Here is a 13007-nt window from a genome sequence, read left to right on the forward strand (position 1 = left end):
GTTTTTTATTTTCTCTTTTTTTTTTTATTTTTATTTTTTATTTTAGCGCTTTAGCGTTTTTCCTTTGCACACAGAAATTCTTTACATACTTCGTGGTATTTTTGTGCCAAGCCCCCCCGCACACGCCCCTTTTGCGCAGCGACCAAGCCCACGCCTCCACAGAGCAGCACACTTGTGCGCCTTTTATGTGACGCTCAGTATTTTAGTATTTTCTGATTCAGAAAAGGACAAGCAACACACACACACACACACACACACACACTTACACGTACACGTACACAAAGCCAAACACACATGTTATGGCCGTTGTAAATGCTGTGTGTGCATGTATTTGCGCTTTCAATTCCGGTTTCATTTCAAGTTAGTTGGGCAGCCAAATAATTGAATTTACAGAGCCGCAGATGGACAAGAAAACCAGATGACATTATACACTTACATGTGCACATGTTTGTGTGTGTGTGTGTGTGTGTGATGACGTCACTTTCCGTTTGCCCTCTTGAGCCCGACATGCGTCAAAACAAGCAGCGACAGCAGCTTCCCATGTTAAGCCATGTGACTGCTCACTGTGGGCGTGGTTCACATGGTGTTTACGAGGAGGGTGGGCTATAGGGAGGGCGAGGGGGAGCAGAGTTATGAGATTGTGGTTGATAAAAAGGATTAGAGCCTCGATTCTGATGCTGTTTCCAGCTGCTGCCGCCGCTGCTCCCGCTGTGGCTTCAATTGAGCCAATTATGATGACTGAATCAAATGCAAATGTATGGGTAAATGGGTGCATGGGTGTGTGTGTGTGTGTGTGTTTGAAAGTGTGTTTGTAGTTGTGTAACTAATAGACAGCTGAAATGTATTACATACAAGCTTTCATGTCAATTTGCATTACTTTTTCAATTCAAACTACACTGCCTAAGGCGGAAGAAGAAGAAGCAGACACATGAAAGCCAAATGCTTGCCAAAAAATTGCCTTTTCTCAACAAAAAGGCAAACTACGTAAAAAGCTTGAACTCTGGTACAACTGGCAACAATCAGAAAGTATATATTATATGCATATTCCAGAAGATTTGGGTTAAAGCCTGTTAAACAAGGAAGAGCTGATATGTAAGAGCCACACTTTTGCTAGTTGCAGTATTTCAGTATTTTTATGATTCCAAATTAGCAAAACAAAAAGCAACGGCTGGTTAAGCGTTCAATTTGATCAAGCAGAACCCTGAAGAAGCACAGCATATTCCCTACATTAAGCAGTCCAGCATAAGTCGACTTAGTTGAACTTTTAAATATAAACAATGTTGTAGGTTAGTGACGTCACATCATCGATGGCGTAGACGGTCACTCTGGCCGCAGGTTCCATGGCTGTTAAAGATTATGTTAAGCATTGGTGTTAATAAGGATCAGTCTGTGACAAGCGATCAACAAATTAAGAACATTCAGACTAGTGAAAGAATACTTAGACATACATATACGTAATTTAATGAATTTAGCAAATCATCCTCCTCCAAATCTCACCAACTAGAGCTCGAGCAGGAGCTGGTTGCAGGGATCACGGAGGCAGGCGACTCCTATATAACTACACTTTGTTGAAATAAAGCTCACTAACAAGTGATTTGAAGAGTAAACTTCTAAAATGAATCTGAGAAAAGCTTTGTTTTCAATCGACCACTTTTATGTCAACTACATAAAAAAGTGTGCCCAGGTAACTCCGATATAGAAGACCTTGGGAAAGATGTATTAATAGTCTAGCTTGAAGCCAGAGAGACTTTAATGCTCTCCTTTATTTGCAAATTAGAAATGGAAAATAAACCAAAGGAAGCTAGGCGGAATGTCAGCTTCTGTTAAAGCTAACCTGAACCCATTAAAAATGGGTAAAAACGGTATATTGTATTTGTGCAAAATCCAAATGTATGTAACAGGCAGAAGGAAACATCTCCGACCCCATAAAGTATATATATTCTTGATCAGCATCAATAGCCGAGTCGATCTAGCCATGTCCGTCTGTCTGTCCGTATGTATTAACGCAAGGATCTCAGAACCTATAAGAGCTAGAGACTTGCATTGAATTTTAGATGTAGGTGCTCCGCTTCCAAGCAATCGATAAAAATCGATATCGATATCCTGTTTATTGGGCAATTTTGGTAAATAATAAGAGCTAGAGTCACCAAACTTGACATATAGCTTCTAAAATAGAATCTATATGTGCATTTCATGTTGGAAGAAGAGAGTTCAGGGTATCCCCTAGTCTGGAGTTCCCGACTAGAACGTCTTACGTGTTCTAATATCAAACTTTGAATTCTTTTTATAAGTCTCTTCTATATTCAAAGCTGTCTGCAATTGAGGCTAGCATTTAATAGATTTAAGCAAACTGCAAGCTTAAGTACATCTTTAAGAACTTATGCCTGACTTGCCTCAAATTTGAGGGGTATCTGTAAGCTATATAAGCCCGCTCTTAATCTTATATCAAGCTGAATTCAAATACCCAACACACAGTTTTATTGCACCCAGCTAGTTTTTAAGTTAAGTCAACCACAGCTCACGTGCTATGCCCGATTCGTGATTTAATTAACTAAATACTTATATGATTGCATATGATAATGGTAATGTATGTTAGCTGATAAATTCACACGACTGTTTGGCCGTAGCACACACGCACAGACGCCTGAACAAAAAAAAAAAAAAATTCAATTAAAATAAAACACCTGCAACCCACAGCTGCCCACTTAGTAAGATTTATTTCTTTCGTAGCTCCCTCCAGAGGTTGAACAAGCTCTAATCATTATCTCTCTCTCTCTCTCTCTCTCTCTTTCTTTCTCTATATATAAATGTATTTATTTTAGCTCCGCAAGCCAGCGTCGACACTTTCAATTCCTGGCTCGATGAAAACACCTTCCATTGCGAACCGGGAACAGATCTCATCTGGATGCAACGAAGAAGCGGCCGAGGCACTTGTGGGTATCCACTCAGACTACCCTAGGTATGAAATGTATGTATACCAATCGCCAAGCCGTCTTATGCCTATCCTACCCTATCCTACAATAAAAACAAAAAAACAACTAAGCGTGCTCTAGTCGGCAGCGTTCGACTAGCGGATACCCTGATATAGACACACACACAGCACGTTCTCCCTGGCCGCCATGCTCTATCTTGCCGTTTCCCAACAATATGTAAAATCCAGTGCCGAATAACTTCGATGCTTATTGTCCGATCCTCAAACAATTTTCAGAGCTCAAAAGATGTCAAGGCACGAGGCTCTATATATAAGCTTGCAGTTTTGCGTCTATCTTAGAAAGAATCAGCGAGGCAGTTTAAAGATGAAATTTTCTTATTATTCTGTATATGCTAAGCGAGAACCTAAGTATATACCAAGTGTGGTGTATCTAGCTATAATATTCTTCGGGTTAGCATTAAAAATCCAAGTTACAAAATCGATATTTCAAATTTCAAGTCTCCAGCTTCTATTGTTTCCGATACCGAGGCATTCATGAAGACTCTGCTCGTCGTCCTTAATGGGTATCGACGGTACTTCCGTCTGTATCTAGCATACATAAGCACAAAGCTAGCAAACCCTTTTGCCGCTTCGCAATGGGTATAAAAAGCGCATCTCGCTAAGCGTATTTAATCAATAAACAGCAGCTATCTATAGGAGTCGCTTGTCTGAGCCACATTCCATTACCAATTCATGTGCTGACACCAAAGCCACACACACACACACACAAACACACGCACACACTCTCTCACACACAGACACACAATTTAGATAATGCCTTGGCTCTAGCTAGGCCCAAAAAGCGTGGAAAAAAATTTGACTAATTGCCATGGGCCATAATTAGCTGTCAGCGCCAGAAGGGCAGATTATAAATGTCATTACATAAGTATATCTATCCTTGAAGGATACCAAAATACACACACACACACACGTGCACACGCACACACAGAGAGACAGCCAGAGCCACAAAACTAATCCCCAACAAATCTCAAAGTTAATATACATAAAGTTTTGCAACCTGCAAACTCGTCACAGGCGCTTAGTTTTTCCGTTTGGGATATGAAATCAAGTCCTATTGAGCTTTTGATGATCATTCAATTTGTTATTATGTATTAGGAAGTCAATATGGCTAAGGGAAATACGTATACGTATTGTGTGTGCAGTACAATGCATAAATAAATCTCCTTTAAATGCCTTCAAAGTACAACAATTTTGCAATATTACGTTCAATTTGGCAGAGTTCAGCATGCCGATACCCTGTAAATCGCACAAGGCATGCAGCTGGGCATATTTGCTTGTAAGCTGCAGAGTGCAGAGAGGCATATAAACTGTTTATTTATTATAAGCTACAGAACAGACTTCTGTGCGTGTGTGCTTCCAACTGATGAACTATGCAATACCCTGCATTTGGCTGTTTAAGAGCTATTGCTCTGATGTTTGGCACATGCGCATTTATGCATGTTCAATTTATATGTTGCGTTTCATGAAGATTGTTTCTTAATTAGAAAAGTTATGTCGAAATCCTATTTAACTTTAAACTAAAGTTCCTTGGGATTGGCTACGGAAACTGGCCTGGAATTTCTAAGATACTTTGCGAGCTATACCTATACCTTCTATTTTTGGCATAGCTATAACTATAAGGGTAACTCAATTTACAATTCATTCAATGAGAAACGAGTAACGAATAGCAACGCTTAGCCGAAAATACCTTAGCACTAAGCACAGGGTATATTCTCGACTAGACCACTCATCTAACTGTGCTACATTTTAGAAAATAGGGGGGGACGGGTTGAAATTCTGTCGCTGCTTTCAGTTCTTAGCCAAATTTGCCCGTACACGTGTGTGCTTTTGTATCTGTGTGTGTGTGTGTCTGTATCTGTGTGTGCTTCATATCTTTCGGATACACAAATTGATGTGACACAAATTTTCATGAGACAGCAGCCAACAGCAACAACAAAAAACAAAGAAGAAAACAAACCTGTCATCCATTAGTTAAAGATTCATTAAGCAAATGCCTTCAGATACATTTCGCCATAGATGGCATATCTGTCATGGTCTGTAGTTATCAAGTTGTTGGTTAGTTCTTAGCAGATATATGAAGAGTGAGGGTGTGTGTCTGGGCAGAGGAGAGTCATGGTTTATCAATTAACATTAAGCACACGACCCATTTTACTATTTGCAGGTATATGGAAGAACGTGCGCTTACTGGCGGCAATACGTCCAGGAAGCCATCAACCAACTCGGCCAAACACAAACCCAATGTGGGCTATCGCCTGGGCAAGAGAAAAGCTTTATTCGAGAAGCGTAAACGCATTAGCGACTATGCCCTTGTCATGGGCATGTTCGGGATCATCGTGATGGTGATTGAAAACGAACTGAGCAGTGCCGGCGTCTACACAAAGGTAAGTTATTAACGTGTGCCAATTACTAATGACGAGTGAAATTATATTAACGCAACGAATCATTACTCGTTGCTAACGATTATTGATGAGCGTCACATACTAATGAAGAACGACATCATATTAACAGCTGATGTTTAATGTGAAATGAGTTTAATACCAATTGAATTGAACGAACCACTCGTTACTAATGCATAAGCGAATAAAATATAACGAGTGACATGAATCATTGCTCGCTGCTAACGACTTTTGATGCGAGCTACTTACTAATGAGGAGGTACATAATATAAACGACTGATATTTAACCTAAAATGAGTTTAATACCGCTTGATTTGAAGTAACCACTCGTTACTAATTAATTGGCGAGTAAAATACAACGAGTGAAATGAATCATTACTCGCTTCTAACGATTATTGATGCGGGCTACTCACTAATGACGAGGTACATAATATTGACGATTGACATTTAACATGAAATGAGTTTAATAACGATTGAATTGAACTCGTTACTAATTAATCAGCTAGTAAAATATAACGAAAATTGCTCGTTGCTCAATATTATTGATGAGAGCTACTTACTAATGAAGAACGACATAATATCTACGACTGATATTAAACATGAAATGGTTTTGAATGAATGAATTAAAGTAACCACTCGTTACTAATTAATTCACACGATTAAACTTATACGAGTGAAACTATAGTACCGCTGCGAATTATTCAGGTTGCTTCTTGTCAATATGTAAATATAAGCACGACTGAAAGTTTACTTACAATTTTTTTTTAAAACTATTGAAGCTGATGTCACTACTCGTTACTCATATCTACTGACATTGAAACGCATTAGCATTTGTGACCCGTGAAATAACTATTTAATGTATTGTAGTGTTGCCTAAGATAATTGTATCGTTTTATTAGGGAAACCTATAAATAGCGATTGAATTTAGTACTCGCTACTTTTTAGTATGACGAGTAAAATATATTGCTTACACTTGTTATTAACTAGTGATTGGCGATTGACACGCAGTAACAAATTAGTAACATGTAAGGAAATGTTTACTTAAGACAAAAGTATCTTTTTAATGACAAGTTAATCTTTCACTCGTTACCAGGTGGTAACGAGAAGGGATAACATTTTTTTTTTTTGGCTGTATTGTAATACCAATTAGAACGACAAATCATGCCTTAATGTCGAACGAAATCGTCAACTGTCAAAAAGAGCTGATTGAGCTCAATATAATCGTACTCGTTAATAGCTAGAAATGACGAGTGCCAATTACCTATGAAATAATGTATTTAACACTCCGAGTCGCTGTTTATTAATTGATCATATTTTCTCGTTGCAGGCATCGTTTTACTCGACAGCGTTAAAAACCTTAATATCTGTTTCGACTGTGATTCTCTTAGGACTTATAGTAGCTTACCATGCTTTGGAAGTGCAGGTGAGAGTGAGTGCAAATTGTATCTTCTCTTGCAGATGTTATTGATGGTCGTCATCGTTATTGTTTAACGTTGCCATCGTTTTACCCGCTCACTGTTATGACCCCCGCTCCCGTAACCTCCGCCTCATCGTAAAGCATCCCAAAAAAAAAAAAAAAAAAAAAATACCAAACCTAAATCCCAAGAAAAAAGAAAGAAAATAAACCCCAGCCCATACCCCTCATTCAACCAGCTCCAGCGTAGAGACCCAACACCTCATTGCAGTTTGTTTGTTGTAAACTTTTGTGTGTTCTTTGTCTGTTCTAAAAAAAAAAACCACATGACTTGCCCGTAGCTACAGAGAGAATGCCTGAATTGAACAGAGTATTGCACTTTGCATTTAACGCCTTGCTGCGTCTATCGTAATTGTTATCGTTATCGTTATCGCTAGCATGCATGCGGCTAGCGAAACCGAACGAAACTGTATCCACAAAGTGCAAAACTTTGTTTACGTTTATTAAGTTAAATTCTTTGAATGTGTGTTCTTGCATTATTTACGAAAAACGCGAATTTCGAGTGCTTTCTATATAATTCCATTCCGTCATTCCGTGTGTCCCAACTAAAAGGGGGGTGAGGCGAGTAGAGGGAGAGAGAGAGAGAGAGATAGAGAGACAGAGCTTCAACTAAATATATTTATTTGAACTTGTGCTCTTCGCATTCCCATATTTACTCAGCTAAACAGCCACATCATCAGATCATGGAACTTCAAGCATATTGTAAATACAAACATAAGCCAGCTCATTCCCCGAATATCCTTCCGTCCTCCAGTAATTTCACCACCACCCCCCACCCGTCTATCGATGGTTAGGCTTTGATAGTGAGAGTTAACAGTCGCCATTTGTCTGGCGAATCAGGCCAAACCTCAAGTTGAATACATATTTATAATTGGGTTAACATTCAGTCACATATAATTATACCATTTATGCGCTTTTAATACCAGTTGCATGTACAGCACTATAATTTATTTGTTTAACTACAACAACAACTAAAGCCGAGCTAACTGCCGAACTAAAAAAAAAACAAAAAAAAAACCTACCCAAACCACATTCAATTCCCACCCTCCAATTGCCACAGCCACTGTGTTTATAATTTAGCAAAAAGAAATAAAAAGAAAAAAAGAAAGAAACACAAGTATTTAAGTTTTCGCATGAGTAATGGTAATATATTTAATTTCCAACAAGAAACAAAGCAAAACAATAAGAAACAAGAGCATGGAAGAGTTATTTATTTATTTGTTATTTCTTATTTATATTACAAATTCAATGTGCATATGTAAACATAATAACATAATAAACAATTTAACATAACATCACGGTACATTGCACACAATATACTCGTAAATCCTCCAATAATAATACAAATTCTAATCAAAGCAATAAAGTTCTTGACTACCAAAATCTATAACTTATCGAAGGCAAATCGAATGCAATCAATGCGATTGCTCTGCTTGAAAGCGTCTCTTTCAAGACTATCAAAACTCAAGCTGTGCTGTTTCATTCGAGGCACATACCATACGAGAAAGTCCTGTGAGTCCTGTGAATTTTTGATTAAAAGTTAGCAAAAACAAGAAGAACCACCGCTCAATCTATTTAAAAAAGAAAAGAAAGGAAAAGAGATTCTCAGAACTACATCATTTTCCTGCCATTTTTCGTTCATAATTCAGACATAACTTGAATGTTCAATCATCCAGATGCAGTCAATCAATCAATCAATCAGTCAGTCAGTCAGCTAATCAAAATCAGTTCTATATACAATAAATACAATATATATACATATATATTTATGTACATATACATATATATTTATATACATATATACATATAACTATATATATATATGTATATATATATATAAATATACATATATATCAGTTCAACATCTTCGTCGTCTTTCATATTCGTTATCTTCATACTTTGTTCTCGACTATATAAATCCGATTAAATGTTAATGCCCCTTAACCCCCCACCCCCAAACCCCCTTCATTTTTTTTAATGTTGATGTTTAAAGTAAAATTTTAATATGTAATTACCTTCCAATTATGCTTTGCAGAATTCAGTAAGTAATACTTATAATATACATCATAAATATTTGTGAGTAATTCCTACATGCATAGTGTTATGTACCCCATACATACTATATATGGTTAACAATACCAAACAACATTCAACATATAGAGTAGCTTGACAACAACAAATACAAATACAACAGCAACAACAACAACAACAACAACAAATACGCCACACAAACTGAACTTAACATCGATATATACAATTATATGTACCATGTACCCAATACTTGTATGTATATGTATATATATGTATAACAAAAAACATGAAAAAAAAACAAACGAGATAAAACTAAAGCGTTCTTGACTATACAAAATACATAACACAATGTCTATGTATTAATGCATGCTTATAGATCCCAAGCTGTTTCCAATATTTATGGTGACAACCATCCAAAACAATGTGTCTGTGTGTGTGTGCATGCATGTCCTGGAAAACTGTCGCTTATTATTTATAAATATATAAATAGATATATATATGTTTTTAATGAAACACTCGTTTCAAGACACGTCTTGATGCAGCGCAGCCAAGTTAACAGTGCCTGCGAGTTGCCACATCGTTCGTCTAATGATATTGCCAATTTGCCGTGAAAACGCTGCGCTTGAACGGATGTAATCGGAGCCTCGCAAACAATATAAATCGTTAAGTTCTTGGCATTAACGATGTATGTATTAATGTTTAAACATCAAATGAGCTTGATTTATAGTTTGGATCGTTGTTTAATTTTCAATAACACAACAATTTCGACTACAGCCCTAATGAAATACAAAAATCAAACAAGGTGGCAGCCTCGCCTCGCCAAAACGATAAATCACGCCCAACCCCAGCGGATGTTTATCAAGCTGACTCGTTCTGACAAATGGCAAACAACAACGAATGTTGAAAAAAGGGCATTGCTATCAAACGTCTCAAAATGATGCACGACTTTTAAATGTTATTGAAAGATTTACAATCCCAACAGATATAACATCGTTTTACGTTATCGATAATTGCTGCGATACATTTCGATAAATTGCGCCCTTTGAAATGAAATATATGTATTTTACCGATAAATGTAGAGAAAGCTTTAAAGTGCAATCTGAAAAAAACCCGTTAATGCTATTTACAATAGATCCGCTAATTTACAGTAAATCGATCAGTGCTATCGATTATAGTAGCGAGAGCTTTTCCATACCTCCATCTGAAATAAAATATATCTATATTTTCTATAGTTGTAGCGAAAGTCTTACAGTGTAAAATGTAAAATATTGATATGTATTACCGATAATAGCTGTGCTTACTTTCGTGTTCCAACGACTGAAATAAAATCGGGTAATGTAATCGATAACAGCAGCGATAGCTTTTCAGTGTCACCTTCATCAATAAGAGCTATGAATGATATCGATAAAAGCGCCCATCTCCAAAATAATCTGTCAGTATTATCGATAGTTTTGGCGATATATTTCTACCCACCATCTGAAATAAGATCCACTAATTTTATCGATAAATGTATCAATATGATCGATAGTAGCAGCGAAAGCTTTCCAGTGTCAGCATCCCATACAATGTTATCGACAATAGCAGTTCTGCCATCTGAAATGAAACCTATCGATATTAACGATAGATGCAGCTGCACCTTTCCAGTGTCACCAGCCTTAAAAAAAAAATCCAATAATGTTACCTATAACAGGAACCATAGTCCTTGAGTACCGCCGCAGCCATAGCTTTCCAGTGCCAACAACGCTTAAAAAGAGCTATCAATATTATCGATAATACCAACAAACAGTCCGACCATCTCAATTAAAATTCACACATTTTATCGATAACAGCTGCCATAGCTTTCCAGTGCCAACAATTGCACACACACACGCACACACACACACACACAATCAAAATGGCGGCTCACGAGCTCGCGGCTGTAAAGGAAACAATGGCAATTGGCTGCTAGCCAAAAGCAGCTGATCAAGCAGCACCGCCAATGAAAGAGAACAAACAACAGCAACAATAACAACAGACAAGAACGTGGCTTAGCTTGCACCAGAAGCAAACAACCAATCACCGATTCACCAATTGCATTTCGGGGAGCCCTATGTGTAGTGCTAGTCCATGTTCGGCAACAACAACAACTGCCTATTTGCTTAGAGCAACTGCATATGCATATATACATATATATGTGTGTCAAATGGAAGACATTACACAACACACACACACACACACACACACACACAGAGATAGAGAGAGAGAGAGAGATAGAGACGCACACATATACACACAGTAACACATATGAGCATTCCCATTGATAAGTCGATTCGGATTAAGCATATCAATCATTAAATCACCAAGATTCGAACGGTGCTTCGATTTGCCAGATAAACACGAAAATAATTCACAGGACTTTGTCAGAATAGTTGAAACAATTTAACAAGAAAGAAACAAGAAAATCTGCATTTAAAATCGATATATACATTATACAACTTCTATATATATATATATATATATATATATATATATATATATATATATATATATGTATATATATATATATTTATATATATATATATGCATATATACTATATATATACTAGACTGAACGAATCAATTGTTTATCGATTAATCGGCTTAACTTGCGAATGACTCATATACCCATTATACTCTACTCTACTCTAACAATACTCGTAGCTATCGTAATCGTATCGTGTCTACTCAGTTCTGTACAACAGCAACAACATCAACAATACACGGCTTGTGTCAGCTAATACTATTTAAATAGCAACAAAGTGTTTGCCCCGGCCCTGCCCGACCCCCCTACCCACCAAATTAAAAGCTTCCCTCCGCCCCCTCCGCCGACCCTCTAACCGCCACGCACGATATTCGCAACATTCGCAAATGTGATTCGTATACAATGTGAAGTAGTGTAGTGAATAGTATGCGTATATCTAACCATTTAGTATGTCGCTTTAAATGTTAGTTTTGTTCACGATTGTTGATCATGAGTATGCCAAACATGCTAATTCCAAAGATAATTGATGCACTTAATAAATAAAACAATAAACTCGTTTTGAATCATTTGATTCAAGCCCGTTTATCATTAATACGCTCAAATTAAAACTGTTTACTGGACTTTGGCAAGTCGCCGTCAGATGCCAAATTTTACGAAATTTAGAAACTCTCATTTTCTGAGATTTTACATTTTAGAGCAACAAAAATAAACGAAGAAAATTTTCTAAATTTGCGAAAATTTTGAATTTCCTGGCGATTTTCTAGAGTTGAGTGGCAAAAATTAGTTTGAGTGTGTGCTTATCAATATATTGCATTTATCTATATATACTTTTCAAAACTATATGCCCTTAATATGGTTTAAATCACTAACAATTTGTTCCCAGGATTATAAAAAACACATCAAATAAATCTAGAGTAGAAAACATCATCAAAATCGATTCAGTTTAGGGAACTTGAAGGCCAAGCAATAGTATTTGGTTCAATGCAAAAATATTACAAGTTCAATATTTACCATAAAAAAACGAGTTGCAGCTTTGACGATCTATAAGGGTTTTGGACTTGTAAAGTCAACGAGGTGTGTGGAAACTTTGGATATAGCAATTAATTCTATGTGTCCCTAGCTTAATAAGTTTGTATGTCTTAGAAAACTTCAAACGGAATTTCATTTAACTGAAACTGAACCTTACGCAATTGCCCCGTAATGTTAGAACTCCGGATTGCTAAGTATTTGACTTTTTGTCAAATTTGGCCACACTTTGCAGCTAGCTGGGCAGCACTTTGACTTTGCCTTAACCTCACTTTTGCTGCTAAGCAAGCGGCACTCGCGCCTTTAAAATGAAATGAAATTAGTCATCGTTATTAAAATCAAGTGCTCTTGAATATTATTTGCATATTGACAGCAGAGCACTTGACCTAATCGATTAGTGCAATTGTCGCCCTCTTAAAGAGCATATAAAATATAATGAATTCCCCCGCCCCCGAACGCCACTCGCACCAAAACCAATTTGCCTCAGCTTAAAAGCTTAAGTGCAGCTGCACTCGATTTATCAAGAGACTCTCTCATCAGTGGCGAATTATGAGCCAAAGTAAACGAATTGGCTTAATTCCAAATTGA

The 13007-nt window shown here is 37.0% G+C and overlaps 1 protein-coding gene across 6 annotated transcripts in view; it reads left to right on the top strand.

Annotated features, from left to right (window-relative positions):
• LOC115768625 (small conductance calcium-activated potassium channel protein) overlaps positions 1–13007 on the top strand; it is an 87237-nt gene that overhangs the window by 55006 nt on the left and 19224 nt on the right. For all 6 annotated transcript variants that reach the window (XM_030713289.1, XM_030713284.1, XM_030713285.1 and 3 more), the window contains 3 exons: positions 2823–2968; positions 5154–5373; positions 6716–6811. In XM_030713289.1, coding sequence (XP_030569149.1) covers positions 2823–2968; positions 5154–5373; positions 6716–6811 — 462 coding nt within the window. The remainder of the gene's footprint in view (positions 1–2822; positions 2969–5153; positions 5374–6715; positions 6812–13007) is intronic.

This window comes from Drosophila novamexicana, unplaced genomic scaffold, assembly GCF_003285875.2.
Source record: "Drosophila novamexicana strain 15010-1031.04,08,12 unplaced genomic scaffold, DnovRS2.1 tig00001856-arrow-arrow-pilon, whole genome shotgun sequence".
NCBI classification, from domain to species: Eukaryota; Metazoa; Arthropoda; class Insecta; order Diptera; family Drosophilidae; genus Drosophila; species Drosophila novamexicana.